This window comes from Temnothorax nylanderi, unplaced genomic scaffold, assembly GCF_030848795.1.
Source record: "Temnothorax nylanderi isolate EJ_2023f unplaced genomic scaffold, tnyl_v1.0 TNYL_tig0139_pilon, whole genome shotgun sequence".
Taxonomy (NCBI): domain Eukaryota; kingdom Metazoa; phylum Arthropoda; class Insecta; order Hymenoptera; family Formicidae; genus Temnothorax; species Temnothorax nylanderi.
Genome location: NW_027249201.1, coordinates 394,151 through 414,057, shown reverse-complemented (window position 1 = coordinate 414,057; position 19,907 = coordinate 394,151). Strand labels below are relative to the sequence as shown.

At 34.6% G+C, this 19,907-nt stretch overlaps 1 protein-coding gene across 4 annotated transcripts; it reads left to right on the top strand.

Moving 5' to 3' along the window:
* The first annotated feature begins 12,526 nt into the window (after positions 1-12,526).
* Msl-3 (male-specific lethal 3) lies at positions 12,527-19,880 on the top strand. Of its 4 annotated transcripts, none has more exons than XM_071714310.1 (11): positions 12,528-12,719; positions 12,808-12,970; positions 13,288-13,356; positions 13,457-13,566; positions 13,663-13,846; positions 14,094-14,279; positions 15,247-15,554; positions 15,662-15,874; positions 16,090-16,283; positions 16,362-16,446; positions 16,543-19,880. In XM_071714310.1, exons 2-11 carry the CDS (start codon positions 12,869-12,871, stop codon positions 16,628-16,630), a joined length of 1,539 nt encoding a protein of 512 aa, XP_071570411.1. In that variant the 5' UTR covers positions 12,528-12,719; positions 12,808-12,868; the 3' UTR covers positions 16,631-19,880. The 4 variants fall into 4 exon arrangements, with proteins under 4 accessions (XP_071570410.1, XP_071570411.1, XP_071570409.1 ...); XM_071714308.1 differs by having other exon boundaries at positions 12,530-12,719; positions 16,087-16,283; XM_071714311.1 differs by having other exon boundaries at positions 12,531-12,719; positions 16,120-16,283.
* Positions 19,881-19,907: the final 27 nt, after the last annotated feature.

Below are 19,907 nucleotides of genomic sequence, written 5' to 3'. Positions count from 1 at the left end.
GACTTTGCCCCTAGGATTGAGTCCGGACTAAATCACATTACAGACTTTGCCCCTGGTGCGAGTCCGGACTAAATATACCCGATTTTACCTACAGACTGCCCCTGGTGCGAGTCCGGACTAAATATACCCGATTTTACCTACAGACTTTGCCCCTGGTGCGAATCCGGACTAATTTTGCAGTGATGCCAGATTTCAGTGCAGTGATGTCAGATGCTCGACGCTCGGTCAGCCGCGAGCCGGCGAGAATCGTGCTAGGCTTCTTTTTTAATATCTCGGCACTCGCGCTCGCGCGCGCGCGCGCGCACCTAGGTCTTGTCGTACTTATTAATTACTTATGATATTTATTGATTATATATATATATATATATATATATATATATATATATATATATGAAGCCGAGACCGAGGATTAATGAACAATACTATTGTTATTATATAATAATAAAGAAAACTTATTTTGTAATTTGAAAATAATTTCTTATTTTTTTATGAGCAAATCGTTAACTTTCCTAAAGTTGTTAGAAAGTATGCGAATAATTTTAATGATCGTCAAATAATTTTCCTAGTTTATATGTATTACATAACAACACATTTGCCTAAAAAAATAACAATGCAAAAAAAGTTAGAAAAAAACCAGGACTCGAACTTGAGACCTTCAGCATTCTAGCCGATCATCTTACTCGCTCGTCCACGTTTACTATTAGAACATTGCTTCTACCGGCTCGATAGATTACGCACATGGAAACTTTAAGCAATTTTATTTCATTAATTATTTGACATTGGTACAAGTTACTATGTCTTGTAAAGTACATATAGTAAAATTAAAGGACAAGTTTTTGCAATCACAGTTCTGTGTATTTCACTTTTACGAATAGATTACGTACATATTGTTGCTCAACGGAAACCGCGAGAAGGTGGTGGTCTCTTTCGTCATGAGATAATGTAAAAAATTTGTTTTTTTAACATTGCAATAATTTTAATATGTATAAATCAAAAAATATATAAGTAAATAAAGCTCGTATGTCTTAGATAAAACAAGGACAAGAGCCAATAACCGAACAACAGGATTCTAAATAATATAGTTTAATATTCCGTCAAAATAACTGGGACGTTTCATGCTTTACAGAGACTTTTTCAATCAATCAAATAAATCCCTCTAATTAACTGTAATACATCATAATAATCCCGTTACATAAAAAATCCGTCGAGAGATGAAATAAATTAAAAGGAAGTTTAACATCATAAGATTAACATTAATTAATAATTATAGCATTTTTATTATGGAATTTATCCTCTCTATTGATTTAAATCATAGCGGTCGTTTTTACTTTCTTAATATTAATAATTATAGTATACAAATTACATGGAGTTATTAAGGAGCCACATCAAGTTGAAAGCCCAAAAAACCGATTAACAAATAGTCGAAATGTATGCGTGGTCAAACTATAAATTTAATTAGAGAGTTGTTAACAATTAAAACTTTAAAAATAATTATTTGTTTAATGGCGAAAAAAATCGTGTTAGAAGGCTGAAAAATGTGGATCGAACGGCCTTAGTCATTGCGTGTCAAAAAATTTTCCGAAGTCAAGCTATGTAATAGTCAAGTAGTAGTAAAAAATCTATAAATTAAGTAAAAATCGAATTCTTTAAAACTGTGACATAAAAAGGTAGTAATTCTCAACAAAAAGTAGACTTATAGTCTCATAAACTCGAATTAGCATCAGCTATAAATTCTCAAATTAACGAAGGCTCCTATGCTTCAGTTCCAAGAAGCGACTGAACGAGCAAGGACTCAGAAATTTGTCAGTAAAGGTTGGAATCGTGGTGATAAATAAAGCTAGAGAAAGTAAGTTATTAATTTAATAATTATCCCTGGTGTAAAAATTTGACTGAAAATATAATGAAATTCTACTATCAACTACCCCCTTTTCATTATTATTCCATAAATATCATTATGAAAATTTCAGTTTTCAGTTAATTTCAGTTAAATTCAATAACTTTCATGATATTTAATATTTTAACAAATTTTTCATTATTTTTCAACAGTATAATTTAATTTTTCTTATATTTTACAGTATTTACATTAAATTTCATAAAGAAAATTATGATTTATTTTGAAATATATTCAGTAATTTTTCAATAACTTTTATTTCATTTATTATCAATTTCATAGTACTTTCAGCAAAATATTTTCATCTGGGTCAATTGAGACAGAATTTCAGTAAAATTCCATTATATTCAGTATAATATTTCCATCAGGGTAATAATAATAGTAATAGGACTCTAAGATTTAAAATCAATTTAATATAACGCCATCAAGTCCGAGCTAGGATCTAGTTGTCAAAATGCATTCTGCGCTCGCCGCAGTGACTAACTCTCAAAATGCATTCTGCACTCGCCGCAGTGACTACTGTCAAAATGCATTCTGCGCTTAGCGCTGTTTATAATGTGCAAATAAAATATACGCTCGCTCATCTATCTGCATTAGTGTCATCTTGTGCACTGTGTTCATACAAGAATTCGTACAAATGGAGTAAATTGCTACCGGTATGTGCACATGGGTGCATTTATATCTTACCGTTTAGAGTACAAAATATCTATTCTCTAATGGGTAGATATGATTGCAACCCGTCTGTAATACAGCAGCGTGTTTATAATCCAGTAAGTAGGGGAGACCGGGGCTAAAAAGTCTACGGGGTAAATACGTCTAATCAAATATCTCGGAACCTGTATATTGTGCGAACTCGCTATTAACATTGTAAACGCTGCTTATGGTACCCATGTGACCAACGGAGTTTCGGCAGGTTACCTGCCGTGTTATGATTTTTACGAGGGCAAACGTGTTTTCGGAAGGTGAAAGTGAAATTTTCTGCGCGTGGAAATTTTGTAATATCTGCAATAATATTTGCTCTCCAAATCTCGAGGTACGTGATTATAAAGAGTAATGCATGCTGAACACGAATCCAGTGTAGTTTTTTCATTATCGTTGATGTCTAATATTTCATGGGCGATCAAACCTGAAACTTGTGCTTGGGGCTAATCAGTCTACAAGCACCCGGGGCTAATCGGGCTAATCTCGTCATTGTGGCGCGCCGGGCGCACGACTTCAGCTCACGGTGATTTCAGGTTAGGTTTCCCTCGAGCGTGATTCTGTCTTCCCTTGCACGTGCGTCAGTTTGTGTAAGAGAGAAATGGTACGCACGTATCGTCGCAAAACGGGTGTTTTGGCCGACCGAAAAGATGGCGGACCGTCGTTTTCGAGATCGCTCGCGCTCACGGCACGTCGGCGAGGTACGGCGAGGCACGGCACGGCTCTGAGATCCCGCGATTTCCGCGCGAGAGTTGACATGCCGCGCGCGCGGTAGATCGTCCCGACTCCCGGCCGCGGTAAATCGTCGTTGTTGGTCGTTGTGTCAGTGACAGTCACGCGTGCGACCGCATCGTCCAGCGTTCGCCGCATCGTCTCGGCGTCATTGTCGCCGCCGTTGTAGTGGTGGTGGTGTCGGTGGTGGTCATCGTCATCGTCGTCGTCGTCGTCGTCGTCGTCGTCGTCGTCGTCGTGGTGGTCGTGGCCGTTGTCGTCGTGGTGGTCGTGGCCGTCATCGTCGTGGTGGTCGTGGCCGTCGTCGTCGTCGTCGTCGTCGTCGGCGCGTCGAGGAATCGGCGCGAGGACGCCGTCGAGTCGGTAAAATGGTCGCGCTCCACCGCGAGCTTTTCTAACACCCCTGTCGCTATTTATCGCTCCCCCGCGAGAAACGCGGCTTGGTTAGGTTGCTCGAGGGTCCGCGCTGATCCTATGGCACCGGAACGCCGTCACGCGTGTTCCCCGTGGTTGCCCGCGTTGACAATGTGACGTGCCGTTGGGGAGTTTACGATTTGGTTAACCTCTGTATTCACGTGCCTGAATTGTTTTATGGAATAGGTAAAACAATTATTTTTTAATAATGTTTCGCATAAAAATTTTAAATAAATTTTTATATTTTTCTTTTAAAAAACAATTATTAAAATGTATCCTATCATTTTTCAGGATTAGATGTACGTATATGTATTGAAAATGCAGTGTGACCGATTAGCCCCGGAGGGGGGACCGATTAGCCCCGGCATTTTTGAGATTTCAATTTTTCCACCGTTGTCGTTTTTGCTCTATACCGGTTAAACAAAGCGACGTAGATAAAAATTTCCTTAATAAATTTTGTAGCTAAAGGTTCACTCTTTACAGTGGTATACCACATTTAACTAAAATTATTTATTTTGTTGTTAAAAATCGGCACCGAAAAAAACCAGACTGTTTAGCCCCGGTCTCCCCTAAATTAATAGCAAATTGTTGCCAATTTGGCATTAAACTCACTTACAAAGAACTTTGCCCATTTTTATAAAGGTTTTAGGCCCCTCGCGTCTAGTAACGAGACTTAAAATGAAAGATTATTGTTAGAGGATCGAAATATTTCTGTATAAACATAATCCTTTATTGTAAGTTAATACCGTTCAGAGATACACTCTTTGAAAGATTAGAAAAATGTACAAAATGGCTTTGTTTCATTCGATTTTTCGACGTCCTAGGCATCTCCTTGTGATGACGGATAATAAACTATTTTAATATATCAATTGAAGTACTTTATACAAATAAATTTGTTACTACTGATCCAGCTAATTGCAAGTTTCTGGATGTGAGTCAGGGATATTCAAAATAATTGATTGTAGCCATTATCTACCACTATCACCACGGAGAAATGTCCTGGATGCCGAGAAATCGAATGAAAGAATGCTATAAAGTATATTTTTTTAATGTTTCAGAGAGTGTATCTCTAACCATCAATGTCGACTTAAAGGATTATGTCTGTAGAATATTCTGATCCTCTAACAATAATTTTTTATTTTAGCAAAGTCTCGTTGTTAGACGCGAGGGTTCTAAAATAGACAGGGTTCTTTGGGGCAAATCCAATTATCAATAAAGTGAAACGTGATATAAAATAATGTAAAATCTCATAAAGTGAGAGAATGTAAATGTAATGTTTTATTATAAAATAACAATAAATATTTTAAAATTGAAAAATCTTCCTATACTTATCTTCCTGATAAATCATGTAATGGTCATCACCTGCGATGATGTTTAAAACTTTCAAAGAACTTTGTTCCCAATTGCAAATAACACTTAATATAATACTAAAAAGCAACGTACATTAAAATAATGTTTAACGCATTACATTTGTTTTGCTTTTTCACTTAACTTTTGCATATACTTTACAATATATTGGGCAGTAAAAATAAAATCAATAACTCAATAACATAAATGTTTTGTCGTTTATAGATCTTCACAAGTTCGAATTCCATTTCAACGATGACAAAATCTTTTCCTGTTCATATTTTTTATTGTTTCTATCGTATATCGACTGATATCTTTCAGGAGATCGTATCTCAAAAACTGTCACTTTACAGAATTCGTAAATTTTTGTTTTGTTGATAAGCAACAAACAAGATAGTTTGCTTTACTGTTCAAAAGTATAGTGATTTGGAATTAAAATACAGCTTTATATATATATATTGTTTAATTTGATATTATTTGTGGGATACAAACGCAAAAACGCAATTTTTATAGATACGACGCACTTCAAAATTGTAATCAAAGGAACAAGATACGACATATTTATTTTTAAATAACATTTATTATTGTCATTTAAAAATAAATATGTCGTATCTTGTTCATTTGATTATAATTTTGAAGTGCAAATTTGTCGTATCTACAAATACGAGAAAATGCGAGAAAATTTCGACAACTATAATTCATTTTTGGTAATCTATTTCAAGATAGGATGTAGACGTGTGTGTGAAGCTAGCGTCTCATTTTGCGAAAACTCACAAATTATTGAGAGTTCTGACTTCCTTTTCAATAGTTCTAGAGTTCCTGATAGTTTAAACAAATAGTTCTGGCCATTAAAGCCAAAAAACGCGTCAGTACAAATTGAGACGCTAGGTTCACGCACCGTCTCACTTTGTCCTACACAAGTTCCACACCTGTATCTCATCAGATTTTGCGAGATCTATAGTTCTATAACAGTTCTATAAAGAGTTCTGCCATATAAAAGCAAAAAAATTAATTATAAGGTACTAAAAAAAATTACAATGTAACGAGTGTACCGAGTTGAGACGCCAGTTGAAATCTCGGAGTTCCGGTTTATATAAAATATTTTTTGAGTAGTTCTGAGCATATTGTAGCATTTTCTAAAGAGTTCCGAGCGTTAGAATCTTTGTGTTATATTTTAAAAAATTAATATTAACCGAAAAGTAATCATGACGGAAAACGATGAGACGCTGTGCGAAATCTCGGAGTTCCGGTTCATATAAAATATTTTTCGAGTAGTTCTGAGCATATAGAAGCATTTTCTAAAGAGTTCCCGGCACTAGCAATGTTGTATAATTTTAAATAAATTAATAACGCTCGAAAGTCAGGAATTTATCGAAAATAGGTGAGACGCTGGCCGTATTTCGACAGTTCTGCGAGTTCTATTACAATTTTCGTGTAGTTCTGAACGTGTTCTAACGTTTTCTAAAGAGTTCTGGCGATAAGCGTTATTTAATCATTTTTTAAATAATTTTTATCGCCCGAGAAAGACGCATTTACGGGTATATGGGTGAGACGCTCGATAAATTTCTGATTTTCGTTATTAATTTATTTAAAAATTATACAACATTGCCAATGCCCGGAACTCTTTAGAAATTGCTTCAATATACTTAGAACTATACGAAAAATATTTTATATAAGCCAGAACTCCGACATTTCCTACAGCGTCTCACCCATATACCCGTAAATGCGTCTTTCTCGGGCGATAAAAATTATTTAAAAAATGATTAAATAACGCTTATCGCCAGAAGTCTTTAGAAAACGTTAGAACACGTTCAGAACGAAAATTGTAATAGAACTCGCAGAACTGTCGAAATACGGCCAGCGTCTCACCTATTTTCGATAAATTCCTGACTTTCGAGCGTTATTAATTTATTTAAAATTATACAACATTGCTAGTGCCGGGAACTCTTTAGAAAATGCTTTTATATCCTCAGAACTACTCGAAAAATATTTTATATAAACCGGAACTCCGAGATTTCGCACAGCGTCTCATCGTTTTCCGTCATGAATACTTTTCGGTTAATATTAATTTTTTAAAATATAACACAAAGATTCTAACGCTCGGAACTCTTTAGAAAATGCTTCAATATGCTCAGAACTACTCGAAAAATATTTTACATAAACCGGAACTCCGAGATTTCAACTGCCCTGGCGAAAATAGAAAGTTTCATAAGCGTTTGTTAAGCGTTTACGTGAGCGTTTGCGGGAGTTTGTTGAGCGTTTAGAATCAGTCAGTAAAACGTTTAAAAAGCAGAAATTGCAACGCTTTAGCGTTTGAAAGACGTTTGTAAAGCGTTTTGAAAGTTTGCACAGCATTTTCACAGCGTTTGCACAGCGTTTACGGGAGTTTGTTGAGCGTTTGAAAACGGCCAGTAATCCGTTTGAAAAGCGTTTGAAAAGCGGAAATTGCATCGCTTTAGGGTTCTTCTTGCGGTCGAAGAATAATTAACTGTGATTAGCCAATTCTTACGACTTACGACCTACAATACATCCATTGTAGACCGGGCCTAAAACATTTAGAGATCCTCTGTTAATAAGTCGAAAGCGTTTGCTTTCATCATTGGAAACTGCGTGCAGCCTCTATTGAGCGTTTAACAGGCGTTTACTCTTGTCGTTAGAAGAAACGGCGGAAAGAGCGTTAAATGTTAAAATCTGCTTTTCGCCTCGCAGAGGGTCTGCTTATATTCGCGGCTGGATGTATTTTAAATGCGAGAAAGATGCGCTGCCTAGCGGCATTGTTAGAAGAACGTTTGTTGAACGGAAGGAAAATGCTTGTCTTACGGCGCCGGATAAAGCGTTTCTTAAGCGTTCTCAAACCGTTTGCACAAACGCCCTACAATTCGCCGCATTAGAAGAGCATTTGCTGAGCAAAGGGAAAACGCTTGTCTTACGGCGTTGGGAAAAGCGTTTGATAAACGTTTGTAAAGTCTGACAGCAAACTCTCTATACGAAGTTGTATCAGCGTTCACTAAGCGTTCTCTGAAAAGCGGTGGCTTAGCATTACAGAATTTTCACGAAACGTTTTATACAGCGTTTGATAAGCGTTCCGAAAGCGTTTACAACCCAACAGCGTTGTGTAAGTGTTCTTACAACGTTTGAAAGCGTATAAACGCTCAGAAAATCCTCACCAAACGTTTGTCAACGCTCTATAAGGCTTCTTATTTTCGCCAGGGTGGCGTCTCAACTCGGTATACTCGTTACATTGTAATTTTTTTTTAGTACCTTATAATTAATTTTTTTGCTTTTATATGGCAGAACTCTTTATAGAACTGTTATAGAACTATAGATCTCGCAAAATCTGATGAGATACAGTGGTGGAACTTGTGTAGGACAAAGTGAGACGCTGCGTGAACCTAGCGTCTCAGTTTGTACTGACGCGTTTTTTGGCTTTAATGGCCAGAACTATTTGTTTAAACTATCAGGAACTCTAGAACTATTGAAAAGGAAGTCAGAACTCTCAATAATTTGTGAGTTTCCGCAAAATGAGACGCTAGCTTCACACACACGATGTAGACACTTAACTTCGGGGAAGCAGAAAAATCGGAAATTGTGTAAAATCGACCTCGAATTGTGTAAGATACAACCTTCCGAAAGATATCAGTCGATATGTGAAAAATATATTTCTTGATTAAATTAATAAATTAAAATTTAAGAAATTATTAATAAAATAAAAATTAATTTTATAAACTGAAATTAAAAATATTAGATATTAATTAAAATTTAAAGAAAAATAAAAATTATAATCAATAATTTTATAAACTATAAATTAAAAATATTTTTGTAACATTCTTTGTGGTGTGTGTGGAGATGGGTATAGTATCGGTATTGTTAAATTGATTATCAATTTAATTATGTGATTGTACGTTTCAGTTTCAGACTGCGTTTCAAGATTGAAAGTACGGCGCGTGTAGTTGACGAAGCGAAAGAATATACTTTTAAAATTCACACGAAAAATTGTTACTATATAGGTGAACAAAATTCAGCCTGACCATATTTGGCAGTTTAATTTGATGAAAATATTAATTTTATGAAATTACCAGGGAAATTACATAAAAGTTTATTTGACATTTTAATTGATATACAAACATGAAACTTATTTCCTACACAGTATAAATAATAAATATAATTAATTAAATAAGTTTATTAAAGAAGCATCGCGAATTAAAATATTTATCCTTTATTTGTTCTTAAAAGAAATTTCTTATGTCATTTATGATTAAAAATATATAATTGATGCATGATTATTAACACCGAGATTAACACAGAATCCTATTGCGTCAAAAAGTTGCAACTATATACATATACCATTTAGAATTTATGAATTATTTTTTAATTATGTATTCGAAGTTAAGGGTTTTTTTTAAATAACCGCAATATTAATCGGATGGCAAAGTTAATTAAAAATAGCGGATATTAAAAATAAAAATGATAGAATTTTTACTTTTGACATCCCGCCGCTATATGGCTCCAACATTTTGAATTTATCAACTGAATTTAACATCAGATTAATATTTATAGCAACCTAAAAAACTCTTAAGTTTGAATAACAAAAAAAATTTCATAGTTTCTTAATTAATGGTCTATGTAAGTCGCAACTTTGACGCAATAGACTCTATGTTAATCATCAATATCTTTTTAACTACAATTGACATAACAAATTTCTAAGGGCTCTGAAAGTCCTAACAATTAACATACTTAATTTTGATTGCAATATAACTTCTCTAACACGTCACGCGGAGTTCTCGGCTTAGAGATCAGTGCTCTGATTCTATAACTATTAACAACAATTCGTTATCATTATATTGTCGTTGCGCAGCTTTTTTATCATAGACCGCTGTTACACGGCGCCGTTAATCGGGTTTAATAACATCGGTAGTTCTTAGACTAGCCAATCACACTCATTCTTCAGAAGAAGGGAATAGCTGTGATTTGCCAGCCTAAGAACTACCGATGTTATTAAACCCAACGTGTAACAGCGGTCATATATTATATCTGCACAACGATAATATAACGATGATAACGAAACTGTTATAAGAGTTACAGAAAATAGCCTTAACGACGCGACTTAGGGTGCCATTACATGGAGCGCGGAAACGCGGAAACGCGGAAGCGCGGAAGACAAAATTGACTAGATTTCCGTCGATCCGTTCCGTCTGTTTTGAATGCCTTATATTACATGGAGCACATTTTGAGCGGAAAAGCGGAACGGAGAATTATAAAATATTAATTTTTAACGGTATTTATTGATTAAAATGCTTGTATTCAATAGATAAGCTGAAAAGATAAGCATATTAATAAAAATTGCAATGAATTAAGTAAACACAATTTTAAGAAATGAATACAAATGTCTATTTGTCACTATACTGTTCCGCTTTTCCGCGCAAATTGTGCTCCATGTAATATAAGGAGAAACAAACTCGCGGAACGGACGCGTCAAATGTTCGTTCTTTTTCTCTGTACTGTTGCACGCAGATACCTCAGATAGGTTATGTATTTTTATAATATATTCTATCCCGCTTAGAATATTGTGGATATTTCTCCGTGAAATTGGAAAAGTGATTTAATTGTTATAAACTATTCGGTAGAACAAGCGCTAATGCATAAGTGCTCTATAGCCGTGACTCCTAGTGCAGGCTAGTTGTGGCACGTGCGAAAGACTCCAAATATATATATATATATATTCTATTAATTACAAATCTCGGAAGAAAAAGTTATTTTGTACTTCGTGTATTTTATTAATTATTTTAAAAGTATATCATGGATCCAAATATCATGTTAATGATTATTATGAAGTTTCTCATACAAGCAAGAGATGAACCGATGAGACATGCAGAAATAACAATGAAAAAAGTGACTTCAATGTATTATTTGTACTTGCGTTACAAGAAATTGGAAGACAAAAAGAATCGAAGAATATGGGTACGACCTATTTTTACCGAAGAAAGAAGACTTGCACAAGGTGACAGCAACAATTTACTTGTAGAGATGAGATTGACAGATCCCGAAAAATACTTCAACTATCTCAGAATGTCATCAACAATCTTCAATGAGTTACTCAAGCTTGTATAAAATATTGTATATGTATTTAATATCTTGTATTTAATATCTCAAGCTTGAGATATTAACTGTTAAAGTTATACTTGATGTTTATTGTTTAGCACTTCTTGGCACACACACACACAAAACACGCATGATTTCCGCTGTTCCGCTCAAATGCGATAGAAAGAAGCGACGGAAACGCGGAATCTAGTTACTTTCTTTCCGCGTTTCCGCGTTTCCGCGCTCCATGTAATGGCACCCTTATCGACTGTTATGGCGTTTTCGATTTGTGACGAACCTGGCTCGGGTTAGTTCATAGACATAGAATACATACATAATATGTATATGTGTTCTATGTCAATGAGCTAACCCGAGCCAGGTTCGTCACAAATCGAAAACGCCATTAGCGACTTCGTCCGAAAATGACCCGCTTTATCTTAAGAACGTAGTTACTGCATTGGCCGCTACACGGTATGGCGCTGAAACCAGTGAGAAATGCTGGTCTCGTCTCAACCCGGACCTTTGGCTATCTGTCCTTCCACCTTTAGGGCCAATTTCACCAACCACGGTTAGCTTAACCGACGGTTAAAGTTAGCAGGATTGACCAATAGAAAGCAAGGTGGATTCATTTCTATTGGTCAATCCTGCTAACTTTAACCGTCGGTTAAGCTAACCGTGGTTGGTGAAATTGCCCCTTAAGCCCCTTGCACAATGCCAGGCAACAGGCAATAGGAACAGGGAATAGAAATCAGAAATCATGTATAAATGCAGAATAAACAGTGACACAGGCAACAGACACAGAGTTTCCGTCACGTTGGAAATTCTGTGCCTATTGCCTGTTGCCAACCAATCATAGCATTCGAATTTTTTAGGTTGTAATTAACGATTTTTTGGTTATTTCCTGTTCCTATTGCCTGTTGCCTGGCATTGTGCAAGGGGCTTTAGAATCCCCTTATGCTGGTTCTACAATGGGAGTCGCAAAGTCGTGAGTCGCAAGAATTGACCAATCACAGTCGATTATTCTCCTCAAATTCGATTGTGATTGGTCAATTCTTGTGACTCACGACTTTGCGACTCGCATTGTAGACCTAGCATTAAGCCTTGTGTACACGATACTAGAAATCGGTCCGAGTTTCGGTTTAAGCCAATCAACTTGCAGCTCTTACAGAAAAGCAGCAGTTTCATTGGTTTAAACCGAAACTCGGACCGATTTCTAGTATCGTGTATGTACACAAGGCTTTAGGGCCAATTTCACCAACGTCAGTTAGCTTAACCGACGGTTAAAGTTAGCAGGATTGACCAATAGAAAGCAGGGTGGATTCATTTCTATTGGTCAATCCTGCTAACTTTAACCGTGGTTGGTGAAATTGCTCCTTAATCAGTATACAACGGCTTTAATGTGCACTGAGTGCGCACTAGTTCTGCCAATGAAAAATGCTATTATATCGGAACGCAGCCAAAATGGTGTACATAACGCCAAATGTGCCGGGGAGACACCTTTAGAAGTGACGGCAGTGTATAAACAATAACAAAGTTGATCTTCCACCAGATTTGAACGGTTTGTGCAAGTTAACGTTATGGTGTCGTAGAATCAATATAGTTATCAATATACAGATGTTACTCACCTCTATCCGACTGTCGTATAGGTTAGGCTGATAATTTATGTATTTCAAATACCCTTGTCTTACATACGGTTAAATATTTACAATGGTGTCAACACGAGGGCCAAAATTCAAATTTTCCGACGGAGAGAAAGTATTGTGTTACGAGCCAGATCCCACGAAAGCGAAAGTGCTGTATGACTCGAAGGTAGAATACATATATTGTTAAACATATATACATATACTTTGCATTTAATTTGCATCTTTTACAATAGTATTACTGTGCATGTGCAAATATAAATGTAAAATGTAAATTTAATGCCAAACTTAGCAATAAATATCGATATGTTCTTGTAATAAAAAGGATATAGATTGCAAACGTAGAGGTAACCTAAAGTTGTAAAATTACATCAAATTACAAATTTATGAAATATAGAAATAAACTTATATTGTACAAGTAGATATAAGTAACTTTGTCATCATACGGAACCTTGCAGTTCAAACTAACTATAAAATTGTTTGTAGGTGCTTGATGTCATTGTAAATAAAGATCAAAGAGGTAGAAAAGCGGTGGAATACCTTATACACTTCCAAGTGAGTTAGAAAAGCTTGATCTGAAAGAAAAACTACTTAATTATACAAATCATATTAAAGTACATTAAGGAAATGTAAATATGTTTTATTATTGCATAAGGGTTGGAATTCGTCTTGGGACCGTTGTGTAACGGAAGAATATGTGCTCAAAGATACAGAAGAGAATCGTCAACTTCAACGAGATCTAGCACAAAAAGCACAGCTTCAGTTGTATGTATTTCTAAAACTGCTCTAACATTATACAAATTTAATGATTAATGATTAATTCTTTATGAATTGGCATATTATTTTTTTCTAATGAAACAGGGGTGCTTATTTATATCGCCGCGAACGCAAGAAGAGAAGCCATAAGATGTCAGAGCGGTTAACCGAAACAGAGCATCAAGAACCTCGTCGTAGAGCGAGAAGCGGTGGCAGCAGAGCTACATCGGCTACGACCGGATCTTCAGAGGATGGAAGTTCAGGCCAACATGCTGATTATGATACAGAAGTAAGTATCTCATTTTCAAGTTACAAAATTGATTTTAGACGGTTCAGACCTTTTATAATCTAATAATAGAAAGAGATAGTAGCAATAATTTAAAAAATCTGGACGCTGATTAGTTATTGCATTGTGAAGTGGCATCATTTCCTTAATGTTGCCACGCTATGTGGAAGGTTTAAACTCTATATAATATTGGAGATCGAGGACTGCGAAAGTAACAAAGGTTCATAAGAATTACATATGTAATTTATAGGAAGTAAACACAGAAGAAGATACAGAGAGTAGTTCTGATTACATGGGCGAGACGAGTGATGATGAAGACAGCGGTGGTGGCAGCCAATCGGGAGCCAGTATGAAACCAGGCGTTGATCTTGACATAGGTAGCACATTGAAACGGATTCTAGAGCAGGATTATGACCTAATAAGTAATAAAAATAAGGTAAGCTAGTAATTAGTTTTCGGATTAATAGATATACGGTGTTCCCGGGTTGAACGGCCAAACTTGAAATATGAATTTAGGATTTCAAAAAAGAAAATTTTTCCTTTGGAGATATGCTCGCAAACGCTTCGTTCAAGAGATATTGACTTCTAAAGTTACAGAATTAGGAGTGAATAATTTCGGAATATAGGTTTATCTTTATCCTCTTTACTGCTATAAACAGTCATCAAAATTTAAACAATTTAACCTCTTTACTGCTTAACAGTATTAAATATTTTGTTTAGAATGATGGCTTCCATCCCGGAGACAAACGTTGCACCTATCGGTGAGATGAGTGCAACGAGTGACTGACTGACATTGTGCTATTATTTTTTCGCACGCTTGCACTATCCTCCGTTTTAATGATTGAAGGTCATTAACAAACATTTTATATATTTTATGCTTGAGAACACCCCATTCAAAAAATCTATTGGTGTAAAATCATTTTGAAGAAGATATTTATTACTTAAATTTTGATTACTGTAAAGCGCAGTAAAGAGGATAATTATTTTAATTTTGATTACTGTTAAGCAATAAAGAGAATAATTCTTTTATTTGATTACTTTAAAGCAGTAAAAAGGATAAACCTACATTATTTCAAAATTATTTATTCATAATAGTTTTGTAACTTCAGAAGTAAATATCTCTTGAACAAAGTGTTTGCGAGCATACCTTCAAAAAAATTTTTTTCTTGTTTTGAGATCCTAATTCATATTTCAAGTTTGGCCTGTTTAATCCTGGAACACCCTGTATAAGCTATAATGCATTGGTGCAAGATATATTTTTTAAACTAAAAAACATTCCTGTTTACATTTTATTTAAATTTTATATTTAAATGAAAATTATACAAAAGATCATGATTTATGTTAAAAACTAATCTTTCCCTGAAGGCAATATCATGCAAATATATCACAGATATTTATTTCAGCTTGTCGTACTTCCGGCGCAACCTACTGTGATAAATATTCTGGAATCCTGGGTACAGCATTTCACTACGACGCAGTTGACGAATATCCCAGAGAAACCTCAACGGAATAAAACGAATAATACGATAGAAACAACAGTGAACGAAGTAAATATATGCAGAGAAGTCGCGGACGGCTTACGCATATATTTCGATTTCACTTTACCTCATCTCCTGTTGTACAGGCAAGAAAGGGAGCAACATTCTTCCCTAAAATCTTCCTTGCTAAACAACGAACAAGCGACCATTATACCAAAGGAGGAATTAATTGAGTAAATACATATGCATTTTTTTATGCGAATCAGATTGAAACTTTGTTAAGAGTTCCATTAAGATCTGCCGTTTGCATTAATAAAAAACAACCATGTTTTGTTATAAGAAATTTAGAAATATCCACGAAAGAAGAATTTGAGGATACGGAATATGCTCATTTACCACCTTTTCAAGAACATGATTTGGAGATGGACAATGCGTCTAAACCGTCAGGCAATTCTAAGCGAAGATTGCGATCGTGTCGTGTAAGCTCAGTTGATGAGAATCGACAATTAAGATCTTATGACGAAGGAAAGCAGGACGGTGGCAATTTATCAAGGTAATAATCAAATGGTTTCAAATCTCTATCACAGAAATTTTATAAATTCATTAGTTTATTTCCAACAACTCTTGTTTTTCGGGGATATTTTCTTTTTCTTTTGTTAGAATTGCATGTTACAATCGCATGATTCAACAAAAATTTTTGCTTTCTTTGAATTTTATCCTTTGTTTGAAATTAGATATAACGTTTTTATGATTGTTTTGTTTTAGTAGCATAGCAAGTACAAGTTCCCGTTGTTCTAGCCCGCGAGGTGTAACGTTAAGAATGCCGCCTGTTACATCCGCTCAAGTAAACAGTTTACTTCAACAGTCAAATAAGTGGAGGTTAATGCCTCAAGTTCCAAAACAAAGCGAAATTCCAAATCCCTCTACTTACTACGGTGCCATTCACTTAACTAGATTATTCGGTAAGTCGTCTTTATCAAGATTATAAAATCTTTACGTAAAAATATCTATATGTAAAAAAGTCAAATGTTTAATTTCAGTTAAGTTACCCGAGTTATTACAATCCGCAGATATATCAAGCAAAAAATTGAAAGTACTTTTAAAATATTTAGACATGTTTCTAAGGTACGTGGCGAATTACAGCAAGATGACTTTTTGTGTCATAACTAAACTGTCATAATCTCGTGATAAAAGTGTATTAATAATGTAATATGTTTGCAGTTATCTGGAGATGCATAGGGAATGGTTTGGAGAACAATTTTACATGCAAATGGAAAATCGAACGACATCGCAAACTAGCAATGTTTAACAATACTTTACGTTTATTACATATAATTATATATATAATATATATAATTGTATACATCTATATATATGTAAATACATATATATAAATGTAAATACATATATATATAATATATGTATATGTACAAGGTATCCCGTAAAGACTGTAACAATGCTTATGGGTAAATTCTTGAAACCATTTTAAGACAAAAATCTTAATATCAAAATCAATTTGAAACTTAAGGCAAATAAGAACAAAATGCTGATCTTATAGCGAATAATAAATAATAAAAAATGTAATATAAACATAAAAAACGAATTACAAACATTTCAGTCTTAAGGTTTAGATCCTCTTCAGTGTAATATTTCGAATTGTCAGCTAATTCCGTGTTTTATTTTATTCAAAAAAAAAACAGCAGTCAGTTACATGATATACCATAAGTTCTACTTTTTTTTTAACAATTCACCGCCGACCAACGATTTAAGAACTTGACTATATTTCTATTTTATTTGTGCGTTGTTGATGATTAGTTTTAAGATCATTGTGAAATATTACACTGAAGGTCTAAACCTTAAGACCGAAACGGTTGTAATTCGTTTTTTATTATATTAAATTTTTTATTATTTATATTCTTATATTCGCTATAAAATCGGCGTTTTGCTTTTATTTACCTTAAGTTTCAAATTAATTGTGTAGCTAGAGAGCGTTTTTCTTGTCTTTAATATCAAAATATTGAGACTAATAGTTAATAGTAATAATAGTTTTTGAATTAAGGACGTTCTCCGGCTCCAGTCGTGCTCAACTTGTATTCGTGCTTAAACAGATGTTTATATACAAAATATTACATAAATAAACATCTAAAAAATAAGAAGTTAACTTCACGTGTGAGAACTCATGCGGCGTTGCCAAGTAACTGACGCCTCTCCTCTTCTGTCACTCTGAACCGAGCGAAAAATTCATCAAATCGCGTACTTTACACAAGTATTTCTCGAAAACGAGTACCGCAAGGGTATTGACACTTAATTGCATATTATTTCTATTTTTATGGAGCATCATATACTAATTTTTCAAAAACATTTAGAGAAAACTTTTTTCACAATTCATTATAATGTCTCTTTTACAATAGCTCGGAATAGGAATTATATGTTAAAAATTGAAACTTTGAAACTCAGTATCTCGATTTTTAATACCGCAAGAGGTATTGAAATTTATACCATCGCATAAAGCACACCTAAATTAACGTATATTCACAGTTTCAAAAAAATCTAGAGAAAATCGATTTTCCGGAGAACGTCCTTAAAAACATTTAAAGTCAGCGAATTAGGCTGTGCTAAAGGTGAAAGCTAACTCTTAGTCTAAGATTCCGACCTAAATCGACCTTCACCCATCTGTTTTCCTAATAAAAGGTATTTTTTATCAAACATAATGAAACAAACAAATCACGGATGGGTTGCCTAATTAAATCAGCTCAAGGCTATCCTTAATTAAATTATTTTTAATTAAGGGTAGCCTTGAGCTGATTTAATTAGGCAACCCATCCGCGATTTGTTTGTTTATTCATTATGTTTGATAAAAAATACCTTTTATTAGGAAAACAGATGGGTGAAGGTCGATTTAGGTCGGGATCTTGTACTATCTCTCCTCTTGTCAAAATCAATATCGAGATGACACACGCAAGGATAGTGAAGTTGTCTTTATCGATATTTATGTAAATTTACGGGACACCTTGTGTAAAACAAAACCATGTACATCGCTTCCCCTAATCTAAAACGTGATACACATCTACATTATACACATCTATTTTTTGTATGACTAAGTACATATAATTTGTACTCACACATTAGTACAAGTCTTTTTTGTCATAATATGGTATTTTTCTATATGTTTTTACATAAAATTACGTTGCGCGTTATTTATGGCGCAAAATTCACGATATATTGTAGATAAATAAAGACCCGAAGGTTAAATGTGAAATCTGCGAAAGTAGCGAATTGAAAATTAATTCTCAACATCGCAAGATGTCACTTTCTCTCTTTGACATTATATGAATTATATAACTATACGTTTAGGAAATTATGAGCGGTATTCATAGTCGGATCTTATATTTAAGGTAGGCGTCTCGCTACGTGCTAGTCATGTGACTGTTTGTAGATTTTCACGTTCAGAAATATATTTCAGGCAATTTTTGCTAAGGGAAAAATAATTTTATGAATTATGGTGTAAAATTTCATACGTGACAAAGTATGTTACTTTTTCCAAATTCTGTGATTTTTCTCATTTGACTCCGTTTTGATCAGCTGATCATGCGAGTCATCGAGAAAGGTTACAAGTGAGAAAAATACTTGGCAACGTCGCATTTTACGTCAGTTGTAGTTTGTCAACAACCGGCAAATTCCTAACCTCGATTTAGATAGCCAATGTTATTTGAAGAATTTACAGTGATTAGCCAGCGGCGTTGCCAAGTCTTCCCAACCTCACCTCGACCAAAAAATGTCTGCTCGATTACCGCATTTTCACTAAAATAAACTAAAAAATTAGCAGCGAAATCTCCGGTAAACTATATATTTTATGGTTGCATCGGATTCTTCGAAATCTAATGTACAAAAAGCAATGTTTTTTCTCACTTCATCTAATCGAAAAATGCGAAAATATGTGATTGAAACCGTGATAGAGCCTTCTTTTTCTGGCCGTCTGTATGAAGTAATGCAAAATTTGTTATTTTTGAGATCGATTTTCTAGAGTAAATAGTCGGTAAGGAGCCACAGAAAAAATCGACTGCAAAGCTGATCATATAATTTGATATAAAATCCGAAATCGAAAACTTTATCTAATACATGCCCTGACGAGACGACTACCTTAAGCCATCTTAAGTGTAATCTTAAGGGCCTGAGCAGAATAGCTGACTTATAATTTTAAGACAGTGTTTTATGTTTTAAATCTTTATTTTTAGTAACGCACAATACTGTCTTATGTCTCTCAAGTCTTACAAATGTTGACACTTCGTACACACGTTTAAGACTTGAGAGACATAAGACAGTATTGTGCGTTACTATAAAAACAAAGATTTAAAGCACAAAACGTTGTCTTAAAATTATAAGTCAGCTATTCTGCTCAGGCCCTAGGCCCTAAGATGTCATAAACTAGAGTCGTATTAGCTATCTTAAGACATTATTTAAGACGGTCTCGAAATAAGATCCGACTATATGAGTACCGATTTTAGCGTCAAAATTTTGTACTTTTGTTTCTAATCAAATACAAGCAGATAAAAATCAAATTTTCTTTATTTCTTATTTTCTTATTT

Bases quoted from the DNA above. Each gene is read 5' to 3' on its own strand.
- Msl-3 (XM_071714309.1), top strand. From the start codon at position 12,869: ATGGTGTCAACACGAGGGCCAAAATTCAAATTTTCCGACGGAGAGAAA. The intron at 13,357-13,456 runs GTGAGTTAGAAA...TTATTGCATAAG, and splicing joins AATACCTTATACACTTCCAA to GGTTGGAATTCGTCTTGGGA. The intron at 16,284-16,361 runs GTAAGTCGTCTT...GTTTAATTTCAG, and splicing joins TCACTTAACTAGATTATTCG to TTAAGTTACCCGAGTTATTA.